We start from the raw sequence: 26,302 nt of genomic DNA, 5'->3' as shown, positions 1-26,302 counted from the left end.
TGACTGTACTTTGGAAAACATTAAAACAGCTTTATCAGAATGATTCCTCTTAATCGTCTTACAGGGCCATGAAATGTAAGAATGAAAGGGGTGCATGGACACCAAGTGGGCCTTCCCACCTCTGGGTGAAACTTTCAAGCACAGGGACACCTTGGGGCGGCCTTTTTCATTGTAGGCAGCTCTAACTTGTAGAAATGCTCTCATTATGTGAGGGAATTTGAGACTGAAATTGATTCCCTGGGGACTCCTACTCCTCAGTTTTAGTTCTGTCTCCTAAAAACAAACAGTATGATACTATTGAGTCAGGAGATAGATAGGCCCCCCAGGGTGAACAGCTGGAGTTCATTCCCTGTGGACCAGTACTCCAAGATGAAAATAGCTGGACAATTGAGAGAGCAGGCTGGGCCCTGCCCAGATAAAAGACCATATATTTCTCATTCTCAAAGTCAAGGAGACCTTGCCAACTAGAAAGCTCCATGGAGGTCAAAAGGGGAGTGATGTCAGGGCTACCCATAGGCCTCTTCGCTGGAATCCATCTTGGCTGAGAGATGTATGGACACACATGGGAGAATCCTGAGATATACCAAATACAGACTCAGAACCAGGTAAATCAAAATGACTGGCCAAAGGAAACCCGGAAGAAATGCCCCATGTAAGTGATTGAAACTACCACGAGGGCACTACGCTCTCTCAGAGTCTGCCCGTGTGTCTATCCACACATACTGTACTCTTTTTCCTCCTAATAAACACTTTACATGTTTCACTACTTTCCATCTTTGTGGGAATTCTTTTCTGCAAAGCCGAAGGGCCAGGGCCTTGTCACTGGCCACTGGTCCCTGGTGGTCTAGTGGCTAGGATTCAGTGCTCGCACTGCCCGGGCCTGACTTCAGTCTCTGGCCGGGAACTGAAACCCTGCTTCAAGCCGCTGCAGGCCAAGGCCACCTGAGATCACTATTAGCTTTTGTGAGTAACAATACTTTGAATATTTAGAGCAGGGGTTAGCCGACTACGGGCCAATTCCACCTCTGTTTGTGCAGCCTGTGAGCTAAGACTGTTTTTTTCCATTTTTAAATGGTTGGGGAAAAAATTGAAAGAACATATTTTATGACACATGAAAGTCATCAAATTCACATTTCAGTATCCATAAATAAAGTTTTAGTGGAACACAGACCCTTATTCACTTGCACCACAACAGCAGAGATAAGCAGTTGCAAAAGAAACTGTATGGTCTGCACAGCCTACAATGTTTACTATCTGGCCCTCTCCAGAAAAGTTTGCCAAATCTTCTCTTAGTCTTCTGTAAGAAGTCACAGTTCTAAAGAACAGAGGAAAGATTTCCAGACTACTGAATGCATTCCTGTCTGCCCCTGTCCCTTGCGGGTTGCTGAGGCCTGGGAAGGAGGATCTGAATGGTCACAGGGTTGTAGCCCAGAAATGACACACACCTCTTCAGCTCTATCTGGGCTAGAGCTGGTCCTATGGTCCTGACTAGCTGGAAGGGTGCTTGGACACATATGGAGTGAGAGAAGAACCATACTGATGAGCATTAGTAATGACCGTGGCTTCTGGTCAATATAAAAAGCAATCACCTGCCCAGTTCCTCCCTAACCTGTAATGCCCCTCCCCAAAGATAATCATTTCTAACATTTTAAGCTGTTTATGGTCATGTTTACCTCCATATAGCTATGTAAAATGCCTATGCTGACATTTCCTAAGCTTTTTTTATACTTTTCCTGTTATCTATCAACTTCCTACTATGAAAAATGAGGATTTTTGTAGCATTTCTTGTAGCATTTCTCCCCATTCCTCCCTTCCTCCATGGCCCTAATACAGTTATATCATAATATTGATACGGTCAATATTTAGTGTCTACTTTAAAAAAACAAGGCAGATATTCACAATGTAGTTGTATAGTAACTATTGCATTTTTCCCCTGTGCTACTAATCATTTTCCCTGGAGTTAATAACGGCCTTATTTTTCCCTTTGCTTAATTTTCTAGAGACCTGCCACTAGTTCATCCCCAAACTTAGCCAGAAGTACAAATCTCCTTCCAGTACATTCACACACACCAGACAATCTATCAGTTTCATCCTCTTGGAGACGTTCTTCGTGGAACCCTCCATGCTTCTGCTTTGATCAGGACTGTAGTCTTCAAGGTCTGTTGTGCAGCTACCATCCTGGATCTTCCTTCACCATCATCCTGGAGATTCCCTTCCTAGGCTGTTTTCCTTGCTTCCTGAATCTTCTATCTGTATCTTTTTTGCTTTACTTCTTTGTTAGAATTCACCCTCCCTTAACACCCTAAGAAAGGTGCATGAGGTCAACTTTGAGACATGAAATTTTTGACAACACCTATTCTGTCCTCACACTTGGAGAATTCAGCTATATTCAGAATTCTTAGTTGGGAACCATTTTCCTCCAAAAAATTAAAGGACTTTCTCTATTTTTTCTACCAGTGTTACTTTGGGCAATTGTGATACCATTCTAATTTTTGATCTTTTGAATGTTATTTCCCCTCTTTCGAAGCTTTTAGGGTCTTTGTTTTGTTGCTGGTATTCTGAAATTTAATAATGATGATGATTTGTGGTAGGTGTTTTCCTTTCATTACCTTGCGCACTCACTGGGCTCTCTCAATCTAGACATTCATCTTTCTAGAAAAATCTGGGATCATTTCTTGAATAATTTCTTTGATGATTTACTCCCTGTACCAAAGACTACAACTTTCAGGAAATAGTTTTTTGAGTGTTTACTCTGTGTCAGATACTATTTCTTACGTATTTTGTTTCTTATATAATTTGCATTATATGTTAGTGCTAAGCTTCTTATATATATTTTATTTCACTGAAGCAGCACAGTGTGTTAGGTAAAGCTTTATTACCCTCATTTACTAATAAAATGTTAAATAAATCACCAAGGTCACACAGCTAGGAAGACATGGAATTATGATTGTAGCTCAATTCCTTCCTCATTGAAATGTTCTAAGTTATTATGTTTTACTCTCTCGGAAGGAAAGTTGTACAGTCTCCATTTCTAGAGATCTCATCTTTCTCTAAATTTAAATGTGATCAATCTAAAGACAAGGGATGGGAAACAAGGGCTGAGTTAATGTGATTGCAAGAGCACCATTCAAGGATCAATGTGCCCACAAAGCCTCCCAAGTAGATGGCCATGGTGCTTAAACTTTCTGCCATTAGAATCACTCCTGTATTTCAGATCATTAAAACAAAAGCTCTGTTACTGAATGTGCATAATACATAGAAAGGAAGAAAAAGAAAGGCATTCGGGAGAAACAACTGATTAGATTAACAGGTTGTGAAAAGCTCTTAAATGAGACACAGAATTAATGATTTTGGACAAGTCCAGAGTTTAGAACAATCCCCTAATGCTTGTGTGTCCAGGTAGAAGCCTAAGATGGTCGAAGATGAGCAGGATCTCAGTCCAAGATGAGGAGCACAGAAAGGGTAGAGGTGACCTCTAACACAAACCTCACCTCTTTAACCATTTTACTAAAGGCTGGCTTCATGAATTAAAGAGAGCCTTGAGAAGTTATTTCTTGGGGTTCAAACACTGGACCTGGTTGTCTAGTGCAGAAGGAATGAACTATACACTCTTCTGAGGGGCATTTCCCAAGCTGCTGGTAAGATCCAGTAAGATCCACGGTAGCAGAAAGTGTTTGTCGTTTTAAAAACTCAGTAATCTACTCTGCTGTACTGTTACCATAGCTGCAAGGATAATCTCTCTCGTACACACTTATCAGCCCATTATTTCCTGGTAAAAACCCTATGGGTTTTCTATTTGTCTACTTGATTAAATCTAACTACTGCAGCCTAGCACTGGAAAGCCTTTTGAGAAGGAAGCTGGGTGGATACCAACCAACCGGCCCCCCAACCTAACGAGCTGCCCTATCCACCCCATCACTGTATTCGCCCTAACAGCCCACTGTTGGAGTTGGCCCCAAGTCTGTCTTGTTCCCAAGCTCATGCTATTCCTTTCTTCTGCATTTTTGAATTTTTTATTTATATGATACACCAACTGAATTATACTATTTATAAAGAACTTACATGCAACATTTATTTCACTTTGTTGGTATGTCTCTGGCACTGCACTGGAAAAAAAAAAGCAAACAGAAACCTTGCCAAATAACTTAAATGCTTCCATTAAAATGTATTATTTTCTGCATGTGCTAACCTTGGAATATGAAGCTTGCAGCACTGACCATGATAAATGGGTTTGTGCTAAACTAGTCATATTCATGTGAATACTGAAAAGTATTTGTTTGTGGGAAGTTAACTGGCCCACATGGGATTAAACCCACAATCTTGGTCTTATTGGTCTTTAACCAAAAGAAATAATATACTGAAGTAAAGTTAGTGTTCTGCTTTGGTTGTTTTACCACTTCAATAATTATCTTCACTCACAGAGGAACTTTAGTGTTGAAAAATCGCCCAGAAATACTACAATAGTTCTTGGCATGTAGTAAAAATATTTGAAAAGTGATAGCATACCATATTCAAACTTAGAATCCCAAAATTCAGGCTCTCTTCTGGAAAACTATGCAGACCTATTATTTGAAAACACTGGTATAAATATCACCTTGATATAAATAAACCTTTCTAACGTATTATTTTTAAATGTACCTTATTAAGGTCGGCAAAAGCTGAGAGTAGCTGAGTCTTGATGGACGGGTAAGAACGGCATTCCAAACAAGGGCAAGTGTTCCAGTTGAGCATGAGCACAATGTGTTCAGGAGGCACTGAGAACTCAAGTTTAGCAGAATGAAGATAAGGTGAAGGTATCAGTGTAGCTCAAGTTAGAGCTGGCACGTAACTGTACTCAATACAATAGTGATTGGAATGAATGATGAAAACTTAAGAGAAGAAAACTTCTGGGCCTACTATAAGGATCAGGGAGAGAGTGGGCCTAAGAAAAAGACAAGGAATGGGAAGCCAGACAAGAAGGAAGAAGGTCAGGAGAGCTTGCTGTACACCAGTAATAATATATTACAGGAAAGTACCTAAAAGAAAATAGATAAAAGATTGGAGGAATTCAGTACTAAGAAATGGGTGTATACAGACAACAAAATGAAAACTGATCCTCTTTAAGTTTCAGGGAATAAAAGATACATAATAAACCTCTTACTCACAAAAATGCTGTGTTTAAAACTGATCTTTAAAGAACTTAGAAGGAAAAAAGGTCAAAGACAAACCAATAAACTCTGTAGGCAATCATTTCTGAAAACTAGCATTAATCAAGGGGATAGCCTTTAGGTTCATGATTTATGGGGGGAGTACATATGTATATAATGCTCATTTTATGCTTCATTAAAATATTTGAGGATTATATAACAAGATTCCAGTATAGCATAAACTTTGTAGACACCTTTAAAAATGTCCAATACTTTGTTTTATTGTTTTTTCCTAGAGAAGTATTATGTACTGTTTCATTTCAATTAAAATAGAATTCCTGAGACAAGAGTAGAAAGATGGGAGATCACAATTTTATACACTGCAAAGAAGTAAGAGACCTTCCCACATGATGGTTAATCCAACAGAAAAAACTGGCCACTTTGGTGTAAACACCTGAGAACTCTGGTTTTGAAAATATGTGTATAGGCCCCCCCACATATTATTAAAGGAATCTTAGTAAATGAGGCTAAATGAAACAGCAGTACAACTTGATGCAAACTCATTACTTGAAAACGAGTAAGTCAAAAAAAGGAATTCATAAAAGAACTCTAGTCAGGGATTATCTAACAGTCAATTATCTAACAGATTATCTGACAGATACATGATCAAATGGAGTAAAAATTTTTAGGGTAGAATCTAGATGGTGGCTATATGAGTGTTCACTGTTAACTTCTTTGAACTGTGCTCTATGTTTTTAAATTTTTCATAAAGAAATGTTGGATAAAAACCAACTAGGTGAATCTGCAGGACTATGTGAATTCAGAGGAAAACGTATTCTGACATGAACAAGTTTCTGAAACTTTTGATTATTTTCCCTTAATTTAATTTTTATTAGAATAACATATACGCACAGGTTAAAAAATCAAATAGCACAATAAGGCTTGTAATGAAAAATAGCAGGCCCCTACCATATCCCTAAGTTTCCAGGTCCTAAAAACATAAGTGTGAAACTACAAAAACTTTATTAAAATATAAAACCTATATTACATTTCTTGTGTAAGTTTTTTTAAAAAATGAATGTGTGGGGAATAAAACGAATTGCAGAGTCATGGAATGACAATTTTAGAATTTTCCACGTTCTGATGAAACTCATAGGAAGCTGTCTTCTACAATGTCACAAAATCTCTTCTGCGTTAACGGGAGAGGAAGTGAAGACATCACAGTGAAACACAGGGAGCCCAACACAGCAGCAGTTTCTTAGTGGTGCTGCTTATACCTTAGGCAAGAGAAAGAGGAGAAAGCTCAGCGAAGAAACCAAAACAAGTTAATCGCTGAGACCTGAAAATGTATATCATTGTACAACCCATTGATTAAAAGCCCAACCTGACTGAAATATCACATGAAAGGATTGGATTATATTTCCTTGAAATTTGTTTCAGGGAAAACTTTCTGTTATTCTCCAACTAGACAGATGCTAGGATCAATCCCAGGTAAAATATACGGACAATATGCCATTTTGCCAGACTTTTAAAATTTTTCATGTGGAGTTTGCAGACATACCAAGATTTAAGTAGTATGTTCAAATTCTTGATTAGCTGGCTAGGGATACTCTTTTTTAAAGGTGATGGTGAATTCTAATTAAATCATCCTGACAATAATTAAAATGAACAATTTGCCAAGTACAGGAACAGTATTTTCTTGAATATGACTTTCTTTGGAAAGACAAAATATAATCAATCTGCTATTTTACTGAAGTTTCAGTATAATATTCTCTTAATAGTTTTTAACTTTAAGACTTACTCATTTCATTTCACCTTAAGTAATTTAGACAACTGGAAATAGCACTGGATTTCTTGGCTGTTAACTTACATGAACTGAAAGAGTTAAAGAAGATAGAAAGGTGAATGAAGAGATGAGGGGCAGGCAGGCAGACTGATATGCAATTAAATAACACTAACGAAAGTCCAGGAGATACAAAGTCCAACTTTGTCATATAAAACAAACTTCATTTTAGTATAAATGTAAAACATGCCTTAGTTTTCAAGTAACAAATATGGTTGATCAGGAAAAACTTCTTATAGACTTAAAACATTATCCTAAAATATTTAATTCTGCTCTATAGAATCACAGAAAGGTCATGGTCAAAATCAGCATAAGTAGTAAATGTAATTATTTTTCCTAATGGAGTCTTAGACTTGGCTCATTATTTAGTTTCATCTCACAGAAAGCGGATTTTCAACTGTTGAGAACAATTTTTGAATAATAGTTTTGAGATACATCTACTAAAATCCTTGATAAAATTAACCACCTGTGGATGCTTTGTCATAAATAATGAACATTAGTTTTGAAGGGATATATGGAATTTATGATCATATGCCAGAATATACTATCTATTGGATTTGATTTTAAAGTCCTTCAACTAAGCCTTATTCTGTAGCCATTCAACATTGAAGGTAGGGAATTCAAAAGCTCTTTAATTTGGGTTAACTGGGAAGATCTATTTTCCAGTTCAGATTGCTTCAAGAATGGCATTTTTGTTGCCTCAAGTATATTTTGTGAAAGGAAACTGCTAGTAACAGGTTGGCAAATAATAGTTCCTATTGGACATACCTTAATAAACAGGTGACTCTTGTTATCATTTGTAATCAATCCAGTAACTGAATGGATATAAACGGATGCTATTAAAATATATGAAATGGATTAAACAATCCCCCAGCAGTTTCATTCACACAGTTCTCTGCTTGGCAACCCCCTTCCTTACACATGAAATAATGATATATTTCAGTCCTGCTCTATAAACAATATAATTCATTCTGAATTGAGAAAGTCACATTAATAGGGCTTCACTATATGTGAATATAACTACTAAGCTAGGAAAAAATGTTTTCTTGTCAATCAAATTGATTATTTAATATTCCTTTCTTTTAATGCATGTTGGAAAATGAGAAAGGGATCGGAGAGGGAAGAGTACAAAGTACCCATTCATCCACTGTTACGGAGTGTTCGGTAGGTGCTGAGCCCTGTGCTGAGAGCTGGGATCACAAAGATGAACCATAACTCTCACGACATTAACAGTCTGGTAGGAGAGATAGGCATGTAAATAAACAAATTACTATGCTACCAATTTGAGAATGTACAAGATACAGGGACATTCAAAGGAAGGAATGAATATGGTGGAATGGGTGCGGTGGGGAAATTTCTAAGAAGAGCAACAGCCAAGCCCCATTTTTGAGGTGTATAGGTATCCACCCCTAAACTACATGGGGGTATTTAAAACAAAGAGAGAGACAAAAAAAGATGGAATGGTGTAGTGTGTTGTTAATTTTTCACATGTTTGTTCCCTTAATGGCCTGTGGGCTTTAGATTATTAGGGAAGACAGGTCTATGTTTTTTTTATTAAGTATTGTAGTTTCAGGGTCTGGTTATAGGAGGTGCTCAATACAACTTTTGTAGGATTATTTCCTCTGTTAACATAACATTCCAAATATAATACATGAATATAAAACACTTGGTTTTTAACATCTGTATACATTGATAACCTACATTTAAAAGTTAAATAAATATATTATTTTACTTAATGCAATAAAAATAGTTCCAAAAGGACTTTCATGTTTTGACCTTAAAGGATGCAACATAGTCTACTTCTTAATTCAATGCTAAACTCAAAGCTCAGGTGCTGCAGTCTGTACCTGAACGTCTAATGAGTAATAATTATGATGTGTTTATATGGAACACATAAGTGTGGCCCAGGTACTGAGCTAAATTCTTTACAGAGATTATGTCATTTGTTGCTGACAATAATCCTAAAAGGCGGGTATCCTCATTTTACAAATGTGATGAGGATAGTTTAGCAGGTTGATCATCACACTCTAGTTTGGAAAGTAACAATTTTTTCTTCTATAGTTGTAATACACGCAATTTTAGTTACACAAACTTTTTACAATGCCCTAATCTGTGAAAGTAGCACCCTTTTATCTGCTGATTGACAAATGCAAAGCAAACTGCATATCAGCTACCCAAATTTACCTCTAAGTTAAAGGACTGAAAAGAAGAGAACATTTTAGAACATTAAACTTGTATCATCACAGCATGCTTTGATGTTACAAATCATACAGTGTATTTCATTAGTGATATCTGGAAAAGTAATGGCTGGCACATTAATTAGCCTTAGGCACATCCTTGCTGGTTTATAGGTACTTACCGTTTTTTCTTGTTTTAATATGATATTTGGCAACCTTGAACTTGTTTTATTTGTGTAAAAATACATTGACCTGGCCCTTTTGCATGCTCAAGTATCTAAGTTTTCTATGTATATTTAACATTCCCATGTTACCACCTGCTGCTAGATAATTAGTTCCCAAAACTCTGAGTTTCAAGCAGTGAAACATAAGATGATCTGTTTTTTTTTTTTTTTTTTTTTTTTTTTTTTTTTTTTTTTCCTTTTTTTGCGGTATGCGGGCCTCTCACTGCTGTGGCCTCCCCCGCCGCGGAGCACAGGCTCCGGATGCGCAGGCCCAGCGGCCATGGCCCACGGGCCCAGCCGCTCCGCGGCACATGGGATCCTCCCAGACCGGGGCACGAACCCGTATCCCCTGCATCGGCAGGCGGACTCTCAACCACTGCGCCACCAGGGAGGCCCCGATGATCTGTTTTAATGTCAAGTTTCTATTCCAAATTTGTAATTTGCCTATTATTTTCCCTCTGCTGTGTAGGAGCCATGCCTCATCACTCCCAGAATATATATTAGACCCACCATCACACTGAGTGGCTAATAAATAGATTTACTGCTTCTTGGTAGGGCAAATAAAATCTTATTCTTTCTAATGCATTCTTCACTTCTTTTTAGAAATCAAGTGATTTCCTTGCCACCTATAAAACTGTTTCAGCTAACAGATAGCTAAACAACTACCTTTTTTCCTATCTAAAAAGCAATCTCTCAAAACCCCTAGTTAGAGTATTGTAAGATCAGTGGTAGAAGCTTAAAGTGAATAGCCGACAAAAACTACTTTAAGTGATGTTTTAAGCCACATCTTCTTCACCCACAAATATTCTAGAATTACTAGGAGTTTGGCTGAAGGCCCTTCCTAAGCAGAAGGATCCAGAATTCTTATAGACAAATCAGGTTCCAAGAATCTTCTCTGGATACTCTAGGAACAGAATGACTATATGAGTGAAGTCAAGTACACCAGAAGGGCAGAGCTGAAGGCGGATGTCCTTGAACTCTCACCATGAGGAAACATAATTATCATCCCTGTTTCAAAACAAACAATTCAATAAAATAAAATTGAAAATGCCATATAGAAGACAGAAAAACTTAGACTGAATCACCTCTTGGATGCTGGGATTTATTACAAGGGATCCTTTTCAAATGCTGGACAAACAGCCAGAAAGCATCCTAGCCTGTTGCTAAATATTCGTCAAAGACAGAAAGCTTGTACAATCAACAGCAGACCCAAAGGGAACTAGAAAACCAGTGGGTGGAAGTTCATCCCTTTATAGTAGGATACACTGATATGCTTTGAATAACAAAGGTAAAATAGCTTTTACTTATAGTTTATCTATCTACGGGTATACAAATCTGTGGTTTGTTTTGTTGCTTTCATTTCTACAGTGTAATACATAAACTTAATTCACTCTAATAATACTAGTGCTTAAAGAACAGACATCCAATTTCAATAGTTTTATAATTTGGGAATTAGGTGAACAGGAGAAAAATATAATTTATTCAGCTGTATGTCTTAATTTAAATCTTTAGTAGCTGGCAATACACTATCCCCTTTCTCTACTTTTTTCTCAACATGGCACCCCTCACAGTGATTCTCCAGGCTTAGGATAAACACACATTCCAGTACCACCCCTTCCTCCATTCATCCAATTAAAAATAAATAAAAGCAAGGTCAGCATCCAGCTCTGTTGCAAAGAACTCTAACGTGATATCCTAGAAGACTTCTTGTTACTGTGTTGCATACACTGACTATAAACCCCAGAGAGATGACAACATTTTGTTCTCAATAAAACTAAATGTGGAATTTGAAGACATAATATTTTTTAAGTGTTCTGAAGCTCACTGTCATGAAAGGGCTATGGCAGTAGGAAGTTCCAAGTGAACCTAACTGAGATTTAATATCTGATGAACTGGAAAGCAGGCCAATTTGCCAAACAACCAATTTGCAGAATTTACAAAATGTACTGTTTACAAAAATCTTGTTTAACTATCAAGTTTGTAGCAATTCAGATTGGAAAGGAAAAAGCATTTTAACAACTTGTGAAGACTTCTGCAGTTTTGATTGGCTTTCATTGGGTGTTTTATTAATTTGCTACAGCTGGACATAATTGAGGGGGAAGGGGCAGAGACTGAAAGGGAAGGGGAAAGTCTGAAGCCTCAGAATCCCGGAGCTCTGGCTCCCAACAGCTGTACCAGCAACTCCGTATGGCTTTGCATCCGCTTTCCTGTCCCCTCCCCGCCTCTATATGCATGAATGTAGGGCCGAGTAAAGAGACCCTCTGAGGAGAATGTCTGGGGCCCAGACACAGGAGCAGAAACTGGTAAAAAGGAGGGCAGGAGAGGAGGGCAAGGTGCTTTTCCCCAAAGACTGAGTCCCAGGGAAAGAGAAGATTCTGATTTTCTGACAGAGGGATTTCTGTCAGGATGAGAGAATACAGGGCTGCCTGGCCCTTGGGGAGCTGGCAACTTGGGGAGACATGCAGCCATGCCCGAGGCAGCGACACAGTGTCTCATGCCCGTGGACTGCAGGGAGAACTTCTACCAGAAGGTCAGAGCCCATGAGACAGCAAGACTTGGAAATGCTTGGTGGACACTTGGACAGAGATGATGAGGTTCCGCAGCCATGCTGGAGGGGCTCCAAGATGGGACTTTTTGATATTAACCCAAACTCATCTGCATCTTTAGGCCAGGAAGACTTGGGGACATTTGGAATTATCTTTTAAACATTGTTCTTGAATTAAAATCAAGTGGAGCAACTTGATTTAATTCAAATCAAGAGTCAAACTATTTGTCTAAAGGGAGAACTGTTCAAAAAAAAACTTTGCCGTAAACAGCTTGAGTTCTTCATACTATAGATATTGTTAGGAAAGGGAGGAGATTATAAACTTCAAGTTTTAACTCATACCATTTAGTTTCCATTTTCTCTTATATTATTTGTCATCCTACTCTCTGAAAAATTAAATTAGATAAGCCCATTTTTATACATATAAAAACCTTATATTCTTACAAGAGGACATTTCAGGCTTCAGAACTTCAAAAGATAACTTAATGCATCAGAGTCTGTATCTTTGAATCTTAGAATTTTAAATTCAGTACAGCCAGTTTCTATTTAAAGTTTCCCTAATGGGTTTTCTATTTCTGAGAAATTTTATAATAACAAATACAGTTACTAAAAATAATCTCTTTGAAATTACAGTAACCGAGAAACATGAGAAAGATGTTGCATTCTGTAGTCTCAACGTTATTTTTTTTAAAGCACTACCATGTTTAAATAACCACAAATTGCCAAGAAGTTTTATAAACAAAAAGAACTGAAGATTCTTGAAATCTCAGAAAATCATCAGCTTCTTAGAATTGAGGGAGATCTCAGAAGTCTTCTAGTTCTATCTAGTTTATCCTGGCCCCCAATTCTCCCTAAACTACCCTCAAGGCAGGGGATGTTTCTAGAAGAAGGAAATGTCCATGAGGGTCAAGTGTTGGTGATGGGGCAAAAAGGGACAAGATGGGTTTTACGACACGGGAGACTGTTCCGGTTCAGTGGGACACGGGGGTGGGAGACTGACTGCAGAGCTCATGAAGTCATTAGGGGTGAGGTTGTAGTGACAGCGTCCACAGCTCTTCTAAGAAGCTTGTATCTGAAGGGAAGAAAGAGGCAGAGGGAAAGCTGGACTAGGGGCAGGGATTGAAAAGTGTTGTGCAATTGTACAGTTTTTTCCTTTTCCTTTTTAAAGACTAAAGACATCTGAATGACATTAAATGCTGAAGACAGGAACCATTAGTAAGTTCAAGTTTACAGCTATGGTAAAGAAAGGGGACAGAGGTTAAACTGAAGTTTCCTGAGGGAGCACAAGGGTATGGGATACATTGTGGAGATGGAAAAAAATGAAATGAGATTTTAGGAGGATGAGCTCTTTCATTAAAACAGGAAGCAATGAGTATAGACTCTGCTAATCTGTAGGTCTGAGGGAAGAAAGAGAAGGGAGTTCTGGTTTGATGGTGTCTGATTTCTTTGCGAAAGAAATGGGGGCAGGAGGATGGGCGCTGGAGTGTTGAGGATGGGCAGGGGAGGCTTAAAATTGCTACTGCAGAGAACAGGAAAACTGGCCAGGGAAATACAGAAAAACAGCCAGCACTGAGGGTTCTTTGGAGATACGCAACTATACTGGGTTGGAGAGTGTCCATCCCCACCGCCCCCCACCACCCCACAAATCCAGGTCCACTGGAACCTCAGAATGTAATCTTATTTGGAAATAGGGTCTTTGCAAATGTAATCAGTTAAACTGTGATAAGGCTGTACTGAATTAGGCCGGGAGCTAAATCCAAAATGAGTGGATCCTTGTAAGAAGAAGAGAGACCCAGGGAAGAAGGCCACGTGAAGACAGAGGCAGAGATTGGAGTTATGTTGCCACAAGCCAAGGAATGCCAAGGATTGTTGGCAACCACTAGAAGCCAGAAGAGTCAAGAAAGTATTCTTCCCTAGAGACTTCAGAGGGAGCGTGGCTGCTGACACACTGATTTCAGGCTTCTAACTTCAAGAGAATAAGTTTCTATTGTTTTAAGCCAACCCAGTTTGTGGTAATTTGTTACAGCAGCCCTAGAAAACTAATACAGCAACAAAGAATTTATTTTGGCAGTAATCTGAATGGTTTGGGGGATTTTCTCCAGCGGAGCTCAAAGCCAGTGCAGGTAGAGCAAAGGCAGTCAGCTGGCGAGACCCAGGATTGCACCTCTACCAGGAGTGTGCACTAGGGCTAAGGTGCTGAGGATACTGGCAAGAATATGGTTTAAAGGATGGGCCACAGAGTATAACTGGGACTGGAGAAAAGAGTGCAGGCAGGTGAATGATTATGAATAGGGAAAAAGAATACAGGCATTTAGGGAAGAGAGATCTTCACGAGAGTAAAGAATAGCTACCGGGGGAATAACTTACCAACAGTTGTCATGTGAGACTGTCATCAGAGAATGAGATGTTTAAATTTAATGTTTAACAGGTAGAGCAAATCCAGAAGACAAAATTCAAAGTATGAAGCAGATAATGGATAATGGGGAGATCAAGAAACTGAGCTAAATGTGTCGTCATATACATGAAATTACCTACGAGGATGGCTTGACCAGGGATGGAGTGGAAGGCTAAGCCAGGTGCTAAGTCTCCTCTCTCCACTGAAATGAAGGCTGAGGCAGAGAATGGAGAGATGGTTTGATTGATATCTAAGAGGAGTAAAAGTTGCTGTATTTAGACACGAAAGGCTCAAAAAAGAATCAAAAAAAATGTTTTGAACTCCAAGGTACACTAAGTCAGAGGTGAATTAAGAACATCATAAGGTAGTAAGATGTGACAATGAATTGCTTTCACTTGAGAGGGCAAGAGGAAAGTACCCACCCCACAGATGACTGAGATAATTTTTCTTATTTAGCTCATATTTCTCTTACAGAGATTGTAACTTGGCTGTTACAAAGTCACTCTGATATCTAACACTTTACCTTTATGTCATTTAAGGAAGCCTAGAGTTTTTAAAATAGTGATGTTGGTTCCTTATCAGGACAGCGATTGGTTCTTCCTTTCCCATGGGCATCAAAAAACATTGTTCAAAAGAAAGATCACTGATACATCATGATGTGCTTGAGAAGCAAAGGACATCAATGAAGACACAAGACCTTAATATCAGGCTCTAGAATAGCTTAGCCAGTTTTACGTATTCTAATCATTACAGAGGTCTAGTAACCTTAAAGTAGAAAAAAGTCAGACTAATTGTCATCACTGAAAGATTTTTTTTTTCCTTAGGCTGCATCATCAACTATGACCAATTTTAGACAATAATTAACTAGACAGTTACAAGGAGAAATCCAGAGAACCTTCTAGAATACTGTCAGAGTGTGGCCATCAATCTCTACACTATGCAAAGCAGTGATCTTTTTTAAACTTCTTTAAGACTGTGGCATCTGCACCTACAAAACATATGATATCTTGAATGGATTCATTAAAGTCACCAAGAAGCCTTCTTAAAAAAAGCCATTCTAGATATGAATCAGCTAACCAGTATAATTAACAACAAAAACAACTACTGAAACAACAAAGCTGTTTTTGGTTATATGTATTGAGGGCTGGAAAAAGGGGGGAGCAAGAGCAGAGTAGGCAACAGGCTAACAGTATAGAAAAGTGAGGTTCATGTATGCAACTGCAACACAAACTGGGGCATCTTTTTTTTAATTGAAGTATAGTTGATTTACAGTGTTACATTAGTTTCAGGTGTACAGTATAGTGATTTGATATCTTTATAGACTTATTCCATTTAAAATTATAAAATTTTGGCTATATTCCCTGTGTTGTACAATATATTCTTATATCTTATTTATTTTACACCTAAGTTACACCTCTAAATCACCTTCCCCTATCTTCCCCTACCCCTACCACTAGTTACCCACAGATAACCACTAGTTTGTTCCCTGCATCTATGAATCTGTTTGTATTTTGCTATATTCATTTGTTTTATTTTTTAGATTCCACATATAAGTGAAAACATACAGTATTTGTCTTTCTTTGTCTGACTTATTTCACTGAGCATAATATCCTCCAGACCCACCCATGTTGTTTTAAATGGCAAAATTTCTTTCTTTTTAAATCGAAGTATAGTTGATTTACAATGTTGTGTTAATTACTGCTATACAGCAAAGTGATTCAGTTATACATATATATGCAGTCTTTATATATTCTTTTCCATTATGGTTTATCATAGGATATTGAATATAGTTTCCCGTGCTGTACAGTAGGACCTTGTTGTTTATCTATTCCATATATTGTATAATAGCTTACATCTGCTAACCCCAGCCTCCCCCTCCATCCTTCCCCCAACCCCCTCCCCCTTGGCAATCACAAGTCTGTCCTCTATGTCCATGATTCTGTTTCTGTTTCATAGATAGGTTCATTTGTGTCATGTTTTAGATTCCACATGTAAGTCATATCATATGGTATTCATCTTTCTCTTTCTGACTTCACTTAGTATGATAATCTCTAGTTGCATCCACGTTGCTGCAAATGGCATTATTTCATTCTTTCTATGGCTGAGTAGTAGTCCATTTTGTGTGTGTGTGTGTGTGTGTAAGAGAGAGAGAGAGAGAGTGTGCCACATCTTCTTTATCCATTCATCTGCTGATGGATACTTAGGTTACTTCCATATCTGGCTAAAACTGAGTTGTCTTAATACAAGTACAGTTAAATGGCTATAGAAATTCAGGGAAGGGAGAGACTATTTCTAGCTGATAGAATCAGGAAGCTTCATGGATGAGATGGCCACAACTAGTAGTGATCCTTTTTCTCTCACCTTCTTGCCCATTTCAAATATCTCTATGTAATATTTCAGCAGGGAAAAAAACAAAACAAAAACAAAGTTAAAATCCTGAGTGATTATCCAAAGAAAACACCAGATATGATACGTACACCAATACCTAGGAGCCTGAAAAATCCAATGAGTGGAAATTTAACATTATAGGCAGAAACTGGCACAGAAATGATGGCAGTTTTTGGCAAGATTTCCTTTCCTCTTTCCTCTGCATTATATTCACTTCACTTGATAATACACTGGCCTACTCTGGGGACAATGTCCCCAGACAGACCTAGAATTTGAGGGTTTTATCTGTTCTGAACACTCTTCCCAAGGTGAGAGTGTGACATTTTAGCAGTATCTTGTGAGATACTGTGCTGTGGTTGAGGTGGGAAAACCTGGATATAAATGGATGGATCAGTATCACTGAAATAAGGAAAAAATTCAAGTATGTACTCGCTGGGCCTTGGGTAGGGCCAGTGGCAATCAGGTAGGGAATGCTGCTCTGGCTGTGGTGATGCAGAAGACTACTTTTTACTGCACTTCAGTGAAACAATGAAGCCTATGATCTTGGAGTTTATAAAAATGGAATTTCAATTGTGATTGCTATTTGTACTTCTATATCCATATGGCAAAAGAGGCAATTAGAAGCATCTGAGAAACTTCTGGTTTAGTTCCTCAAATGAATAATACCAAATAAAATTCTGTAATACAAATTAATTAGGATCTAAATACTGAGTTTTATTTTAACAATAAGACACAACAATATCCTCCTAATTAATATACAGTAAATGACTAGTTATATCTGTTAGCTAACTTAGCTATGTCTTAAACTTGTGTGGGCCAACACTTTAGATACCCACCCACAAAGGAGCTAATTAAAGTATAAAATAGAATGAACTGGTTCATAGAGAGGTCCATCCGCCACTCTTATATAATTTGGTGGATTTACTTTATTCATTAATTTATTCATTCACTTTTACTGAATAACACAGGAGCACTGCCCTAGGCAGAGAGAGAAAGAGAAACAGAGACACTGACAAACTCATGATTCTTGCCCCAAAGGAACCTACAAGCTAGGAAAGAAGATAAAATATATTTTCAAATTACACAATTCTTAAGAGTGGTTCAGCTGTTGTAGAAGACCAGAGGGGGATAGATAGCACTGCCAGCTGAAGAGGTCAAGAAATGATCTACCTGAGCTGGGCATAAGAGAACAGGTAGGTTTGAAGAAAGGCAGAAGACGTAAGACAGTTGCAGAAGGTGAAGAGGAGTGAGGTCAGTGCAGGGCAAAGTGAGTCTCCACTTTGGATGGAGCTTAAAGCTACAGTGGGAAGTTAGATTGGGCCTGTAGCACGAGGTCGGAGAGCTCAGCAATGCTTTTTATTGTTTTTATCAGCTTCCTTTTCTCGTTTTCCACAGCAACTATTCCAAACTCTCATTATTCACCTCTCTCCCCTCCCCTCCCTACCATAATCATCACATTACCACCTAACCTCTGACCTGAGAGGAGAGCCTTTCATCAGAGCACCCCTCTCTTTCTCACCCTTTACTCCCCAAACCAAAATATATATTCAAGCTCAGCCTTGCTTCCTGCCTTAGAAAATGAGGAATCCCCTTAAGTCTGTTTCTGTTCCTAACCCCTCCTGATTTCTCAGAAAATTTGCTCATCATTAATACATTTCTCTTCCAGCTTTTCCTCTATTAAGTTTTCTCAGCCTTTAAAAACACTCAACTCCCCTAGTATCCTTGATGTGGCTTCCCCTTCTGTTGACTGCTCCAGCTCTCTCTTCTCCTTTATCAGCAAACTCCCTGTAGGAAGCATCCAAACTTGCTGTCTCCACTCACTCACATCAATCTGCACTCCACTCACATCTGGTTTCTGGCACCCCCATTCCTGTGAAACTACTCTCTCTAAGGTCAACAAATACATCCTGGTGCTGTACCCAGAGGATTCTTCTCAGGCTTTATATCCAAAGATTCTATTGGCACCTAGAATTTCAGATAAGTTGCTAATGTTTTAGAAAATGAATCCATCAAAGTCCACGAGTATTGAACCTTGCAAACTGGCCAACTACTGCTGAAAAAGATTGATTTAGATGAAATCAATATTTGCCAATACATATCAAGGGACTCCCTATCTGGGTTTTGAACTTTAAAAACACGGTTTAAGGCATAGCTATTAAAGTTTGGGGTAGGTATTAGGGGATGGGGCTCAGATTTTATGGCTAATTCTGTAGATCACTAGGGGTGACAGGCAGTAAGTAAATGGTCCCACACACAAAAAAACTGCAATATAAAATTATGGCCATTTACAGCCATACACAGAAAAGGCAAGATTTTTTTAAGTCAAAACCATTTATAAAAACATAAATAAGATTTTTCTCCAATGATTCTTTCTTAGGAAACAGCTTTGTAATTAGGATGAATCATACTTTTTTCCTACTATATGCCATCATACAGTTCTGCAAATACCTCACTCATGGATCAAAAGAGATGTAAAAAAAAACATGAGATGCAATTACTTTTACTGAGTCTTCCTTTAAATTGAACATAATTAATACAGAAATCTCAAAATAAAAGACTTTTGGGATGACTATGGTGATGGAAAGCCAACAGATCTTATTTTATCTGAGAACAAGTAGTAAACTGCTTAGGAAGATAATCAACTCTCTTAGAATACTAAGAAGGGAACAATTTACTCACCAGTCCCAGAATATTTATAGTCCTAAATACTACCTTCACAACTCCCACCATTTCTGACTCCTTTTATTTTTCACTTTGTTAGAAGTGAGACTTCACAACAACCAAGACTACCTCTCTAACTTTAGCTCTTACCACTTAAAAGGATGAACTTTGCGTTCCAGTCAGGCCAGTCTCCAACACTGGATCTCCAACCCCGACTGTACTCTCCCAGTATCTTTACCAAATCAAATCCTGTTGTTCCTCAGGATCTAATTCAAGCCCTGGTTCCCTAAATTCTCCCCTTGCTCTGCCAGTTCACTGCCACCCTTCTCTTCTGCCTGGTATACGGTCTCCATGGTACTTGATCATACACTAACTTTCCAAATGTGAACACAGGAAGATATTCATCACAAGTTTTTATTCTCATGCTGTCACCAGCATGCCTTGATTATATAGTATTAACTATAAAAATAGGCTTTACCTAAGATTCAGATTATTTGCATTTACCAAAAAAAGGTATTTTCTTTAGAATATCTAAATACGAATACCTTTCATCATAATTTTAATGACAATGCATACAGGACAAACTTTATAACATGCTTCCCATTGCCCAAATTCTGTTCATCTGTCAAGTCTAAACAAAAGTCAGTACTTCCCATCAAATCCTTCCTAATTTCAGTTCTTATCAATATCCATCCCTAAAGTATTAAACTATAAGCCTTCATTATGACTGATTTAGTAACATAAGAGGCAGCTACAGTCTACTTGAATTATTAAGGAAACTAATATTGGAACCAACATATTAATGACATTTTTACTGATCAGAAAGGTTATTAATAATTTCTTTAACAAAGATTAATTTGTAAACTATTTGGAAACTTTGTTTGGATTACTATTATGAACGTATTGTGGTTGTTAAAATTCTGTTCTCGATGAAAGCAAGTAAGTCCCCTGACCCAGAAAACAATGTTCAAAGTAATTTCCATGTACTCACACCAACAGTGCGAAGTTCCTCTCCTGACTGGAAGCATATCAGGGCCAAGTGGCAGATCTTTTATAATAACAACTAACAGCAGTCTGCAAAAATAGGAATAGTTTGTTGTCCAGCTTTGAGGAGTGCTAGTTAACCGAACTCAGCCAGATCCCCTACCCAAGAGCAGTGATAACCGTGCCCAGAAAAGACATTGACTAATACTTCCTTTTCTGCTATAAACTAGCTCATCACCATTGTAAATCACCAAGAGCTTAATACAATGAGTAAAATCTAGGAAGACTCCTTATGCCTTGACTTCTAAGAAGGCCACTGCTAAGGTTTACGTTTGACTGAAGCAGTTTTTCTTCGCGTGGATAATAATACGCCTTCCCCTCAATCCCTATGCACACACATACTTTAATACCTGGCTTTGACACCGGGAGCCATGTTTTTCTTATTTTATCTTCTGCTAAAGGCCATTTCAAATCTATGAGGAAATGGGAAAGATGTAAATCATAAATAAACTATGAATACAGGATTTTAAAACTTTTGTACAGCAGTCTCAAAAGTTTTGTCAAAATTTCCATGTGGAACCCCAAACTATTTTCAGACAACATTTATACAATGCAAGATTAAGCCAAAGAATGCAGAGTTTGGGGAGGTAATATCTATCAAAGCAAACAGTTGTTAACCTACAGATAAGACAACTCTCAACACAAATTTCTCATATTTAACATCTAAAAATTGTGTAGCACCCTCAAAGGCTTGTTGTTTAAGTCTACAAATAACCACACACTGTAGATTCTTTTAAAGTGCGTTCTATATAATAAATAACAAGGAATTACAGATGGCTGTTTACCTAACAGTACTCAAGTATTTGTGAGGAGTATCTTAGTCACCACAAACAGGCATGTAACATGAGCAACAGAGAACAACTAAGACAAGAAGAGCTCAAACAGGACACTTGCTGTTCAAAGATTTATGATGGCAACTTTTATTCATGTAAAATATTAGAATGAAGACAGTCCAACACATTGTAGATTCCTGTTTTTTACATTCAAATGAGACTATGCCTGGAAAAGGCACTTGATAAGACAAAGATTAAGAAATAAATGTACGGGCCTCCCTGGTGGCGCAGTGGTTGAGAGTCCGCCTGCCGATGCAGGGGATACGGGTTCGTGCCCTGGTCTGGGAGGATCCCATATGCCGCGGAGCGGCTGGGCCCGTGAGCCATGGCCGCTGGGCCTGCGCGTCCGGAGCCTGTGCTCCGCAACGGGAGAGGCCACAACAGTGAGAGGCCCGCATACCGCAAAAAGAAAAAAAAAAAAAAAAAAGAAATAAATGTACGTTAGTGGTTATATTTAATTACTCTTTCAATTACTATTCCTTATGAAAAAGATGACTAAGTCACAATGAAAATTATTTGTATTAAGTTACTAATTATCACAAAATAAACACACTAAATAGGCATGTTGTATGTACATGCATGCTCTGACAAGTCAGTATTCTCATAAGAAGGAGAATACCAGAAATTTGCTCCGTGTGGTCAAATGCAGTACTTAGGTGCAGAGAGAATGAAAGCTATTGAGAACACATGTGCTTTCCTCTCCTACATAACTTTATTATGAGAAAGCAGGTGAATTTGAAAGTTACTAACACACTTTCAACATCTTACATTTCATGTAGCATAGAAAGGCCAACTTAGGATAACTGCACCAGGACTTGCTCTGCTCAGTCCAGATTCTATGACAAAGTACATTCGGGCGCTCTTAGCAATCAAATGATAAATACAGGGATGCCTATATTATAAAATACATAATAGTAAATGTAAATCTAATTATTTTATATAAAATATAATTATGCAAAATAAAATGGAAAAATATTCTTTCATTTAGAAAGCTATTCAGATAATTTTCAACATTAATAAGCAAATAACTTCTATATTTAGTTTCATGTTCCTGTGGCACTGATTTCTGATCAGAATCTATTTTTAAAAAGTGAGGGCACATGAACTTGGTTTGCATGTGCACACGCATAAGCACACACGCACACCAGCAAGGTCAGTATTGTTTTAACAATACCTTTGCAATTCTCAAAACAAACGTCAATTTATTTAAAAACAAAAATACAAAACGAGAAAAGGTCCTAGCAACTGGAAAAAATATAAAAAAATTTTTTGAATAAGAAAAAAAATCTATAAAGCTAAAAGAGAAAGGGCATAACCTTTAAAAATATGGAAATGAGACACATGCTCAGAAAAAAGGAGAAACAAGCCAAAGCTTTAAAGCTTTTTGGACAAGCCCAGAAAAGAAAAATGATACATCCACAATGAAATTATATACTACATAAAACAAAAAGGCAGGCATAATTTCCTGTTCAGATGAATTTCTGGATTAAAGTGTCCACAGTAGTTAGATTCAGGCCAACATTCTCAGCTTCGGTGAGAATAAACTTTGATTTTCATATGAACAGGAAGCTGAAGTATAATATTGTTACATACGTTGTGCATATGCACTGAAACTCTTATTTTGCTTCAAAACAACATTATAAGGACATAAAGATTTAGTGCTTAGCTGCCACTCGGTGAGATAACACCATGATGGCAGAGCTGCCAGTATTCTCTGCTGTTGGTTCAGCTGTCTCACTAATGCTTTCAAGAGGGAAAAACTGAAAGAAGAGTTTAATGTATGTAACAATATTCTTTACAGTCAGTATACAGCCTACAGAAAGTTATCACTCAAAGACAATTCCACAAATTTTACTTACAAAGCTTCTTCCACAATTCTAAATTTTAAAATAAACATATTTTGTAAGTGTCACAGTTATCAGCATTTTTCAGTGTACTAGTCTTAAGAAAATAATATAAACATTATAACAGAGTATCAGTACTTAGGCATTTTGAATGAGTAAAATACAACTTGTATATAATTTTCACTCATTTGTGAAAATGGTAATCTAACCAATTGGAGAATATATATTTTGAGAATTTTTATTAATGGTGCCATAAGACATGCACTCATCACTGAGGCCTACCTTTCACACTAGCCGGCATTTATTATAGCTGGCCGGTGTTAGAGAAATAGTACGTACCCCCAGAACAAGATTTTTCTCCTACTGAAGTCAAGTGGTACAGAGAAGCACAAGGCTGCAATGACTGTCTTCTCAGGACTGTCTCAGAAGCTGAAACTCGTTGAGTAGAAATACTAATAAACCGGGAAACATTTAAGAACCACAAATCCATACTGATTTTTACAAGATCAAATGCCAAGAGCTTGTTCATGTAAGTTGCAAATAATATGCTTCCATATGTCCCTTCTAATAGTATAGAAAATCTGGGGGGGAAAAATCAGCCTTACATGTATCCTACAGTGGATAGTGAAGGTGGTAGGGGGCATTACTAATCACAAGTGCATGTGTGTGAGATGCTGAAAACAGCAGCTACAAAAATTTGTACAAATCTATACTGAGTACCTGTAATACTCATGACACTAGGACCTCAGCTATAAAAATCAACAGAACACAGTATCTACCCTAAAGGAGCTCAGAGTCCAAGTGAGAGATGGACAAAAAAAAAAAAATCATTGATTATAGAAAATATGAAAAAAGTGATTGACAAATGCATGGAGTATGACAAGAGTAAGAAGAAAGAACCCTAATAACCTGGTCAGGAGATTATCTGAAATGTAAAAGGCGTTTGAACTGTCTTGAAGGACCAATAGGAGCTACCCAGATGACTGGGAACAGTTCAGGAAAAGGAATAGCATGAGAAAAGCATGTTTGACCTGGCTAGAACAAAGAGAGGACATGGAGTTAGAGCCAGTAACAAGATGAGAAAGGCCACACAGACAGGGACTGAGCTTTGACTGGGAACAGTTCAGGAAAAGGAATAGCATGAGAAAAGCATGTTTGACCTGGCTAGAACAAAGAGAGGACATGGAGTTAGAGCCAGTAACAAGATGAGAAAGGCCACAGAGACAGGGACTGAGCTTTGGGCAGTGGTCTGTTGACCATGCGCAAGGCACCATTCTGTTAAGTATTGCAAACAAAAACACATGAATCTCAATTGTTTTCTGCAGGCCACACTGGCCACCCTCAGTTCAGAGGTAAAGTCACCTTCAGTTCCTGAGTAAAATCTCAGCAGGCTCAACTTCCCTAAGAAAAGCCTATACCCATTTCCACCTACGAGTAAAACCCTTGGACCTGTACGTAACTTGTGATACAAAATATGTGCACAACAGATGCTTTATGAAGAGTAACCAAAATCTGTACAAACCAATTCTCATCCAAAGCTCAGTGAGTAAAATACCATTTGTGGAGAATGATTTGAAGGACATGCAGTCTCTCCATACCTTTAGAGTTAAGACAATGTTTTGAGCTCTTATGAGGCTGTTTTCACTGAACTACTCTTTCTCCTTCTGCCATTAGCCCATGTGGGCAAGCGCTCTGAGGCTACGTGGAACAGTTAACATTAAAGATGCTGTGAGGCTGCTGGGCACGACAGTGCACAATGTCCTCTGTGAGGAACCAAAGATCTTTCTCTCAAGTCCTTCAGAAATGGTCATGCTTTTTCCGAGCATGTGGTTTGCTTTAATCTTATGGCCCTTGTCAATGATACCATTCAGTTCCCTTATATAGAAGGTGCCAGAAAGCTCAGGGCCAATTTATAGACCTATATTTTATAGGAATATAGAGTTTATAACATGTCTTATGTATACAATAACCTTGTAACATATAACTTGTCTATTAAATTCATCCCTTTATTGTCCCTTTACCTTAATTTTTTTTTCTTATGTCGTGGTGCTGCTGTTATCGTAACATACAAATTTATGTTTGCCACTTTAAATCTTTATCGGAACATAGCAGGGTATAAAATTACAGCAACCAAGCAGCTGATTGGTTCAAAAAATTAAAAGAGCATCTTTTATATGCCAGGTCTCTGCTGAAGGCTAGGGTAAAAACTGTCAGTGGACCTGACTTGATGCTTATGGTCAGGAAACTGAGAGTTATGGACAAAATGGATAATTAAACAAGTGATAATACCATAGGAAAAAATTTATATAGGGCAAATATAGTAGGAAAAGCATTCACACAGGGAACACAGAAGTCTAAGATAGCTGGGAAGGCTTCCCAAATGAACTATTATCTAAGCTGTGACCTCCAGGCTGAGTAGGAGAAGTTCTGCTATAGTGGGGAAGGCTCAGAGTACAGTACACTCTGGGGAAGGAAAGCAGTTCAGTATGTCTGGGACAAATGGTGTAACTAAGGAGATGGCAGATAGGCCAGAGAGGTAAGCAAGGAGCAGGTCACAGAGGGCCTGGCAAATCATGTTAAAGAAGTAGATTTAACCTTGGAGCATTGTGAACCCAGAAGGGTTTGCTGGGTGCTGACACAATCAGATTTGCACTGTAACATTTACTGAGTGCTTGCTATTTTCCAGGCCCTGTGCTAAGTGCTTTCTGTGCCTGACTGTACTGAATCCTCAGAAGAGTCCTATAGAATCATAGAAAGTAAGCACTATTATTACTCCTATTTTATAGAAGATGAAAACGAGGTTTAATGAGGAAAGGAGTCTAACCAGCCACACTCCTAGCGCTAGTGAGGCCAGGGTTCTAACCCAGGCCTTTCGACCCCAGGGCCCGAGTGCCTAATTTAGTGTGCTGTCACGTTCATTTAGAAGAAGGCTTGATTGAAAGGATGGTAATGACTCTGTGGTGTGAGGAATATACGAGGAAAAGCAAGTTAGGGGGAATGACAAATTCAATTCTGAACATATCGAAGTGCCTGCAGAACCTCCAAGTGGCAAAAATCACATATATGGCTCTGAAGTAAGAAAGGGCTTTTGGACCAAGGGTTTAGAAGTCGGAGTCATGAGCACATGGATGATCATTTGAGCCACCAACCTGAATGACATGTCCCAGGGAGAATGTGTGGAGTGAGAGAACAAAGGAGCCTGGGAGAGTCTTATGAGAAACA

General features: G+C 38.2%; 1 protein-coding gene across 4 annotated transcripts in view; it reads right to left on the bottom strand.

Moving 5' to 3' along the window:
* The window catches only part of LCLAT1 (lysocardiolipin acyltransferase 1), a 182,447-nt gene that overhangs the window by 35,014 nt on the left and 121,131 nt on the right, over positions 1–26,302 (bottom strand). For 3 of the 4 annotated variants that reach the window (XM_082642804.1, XM_082642802.1, XM_082642801.1), the window contains one exon: positions 20,754–20,816. The exons of the other annotated variant lie outside the window; for it this stretch is intronic. In XM_082642804.1, coding sequence (XP_082498930.1) covers positions 20,754–20,816 — 63 coding nt within the window. The remainder of the gene's footprint in view (positions 1–20,753; positions 20,817–26,302) is intronic. 4 annotated transcript variants of the gene reach the window in all.

Source organism: Mesoplodon mirus (assembly GCF_964341445.2).
Source record: "Mesoplodon mirus genome assembly, chromosome: 14".
Classification (NCBI taxonomy): domain Eukaryota; kingdom Metazoa; phylum Chordata; class Mammalia; order Artiodactyla; family Ziphiidae; genus Mesoplodon; species Mesoplodon mirus.
Note: the sequence above shows the minus strand (reverse complement) of the source record. Positions and strands in the feature narration are given on the sequence as shown.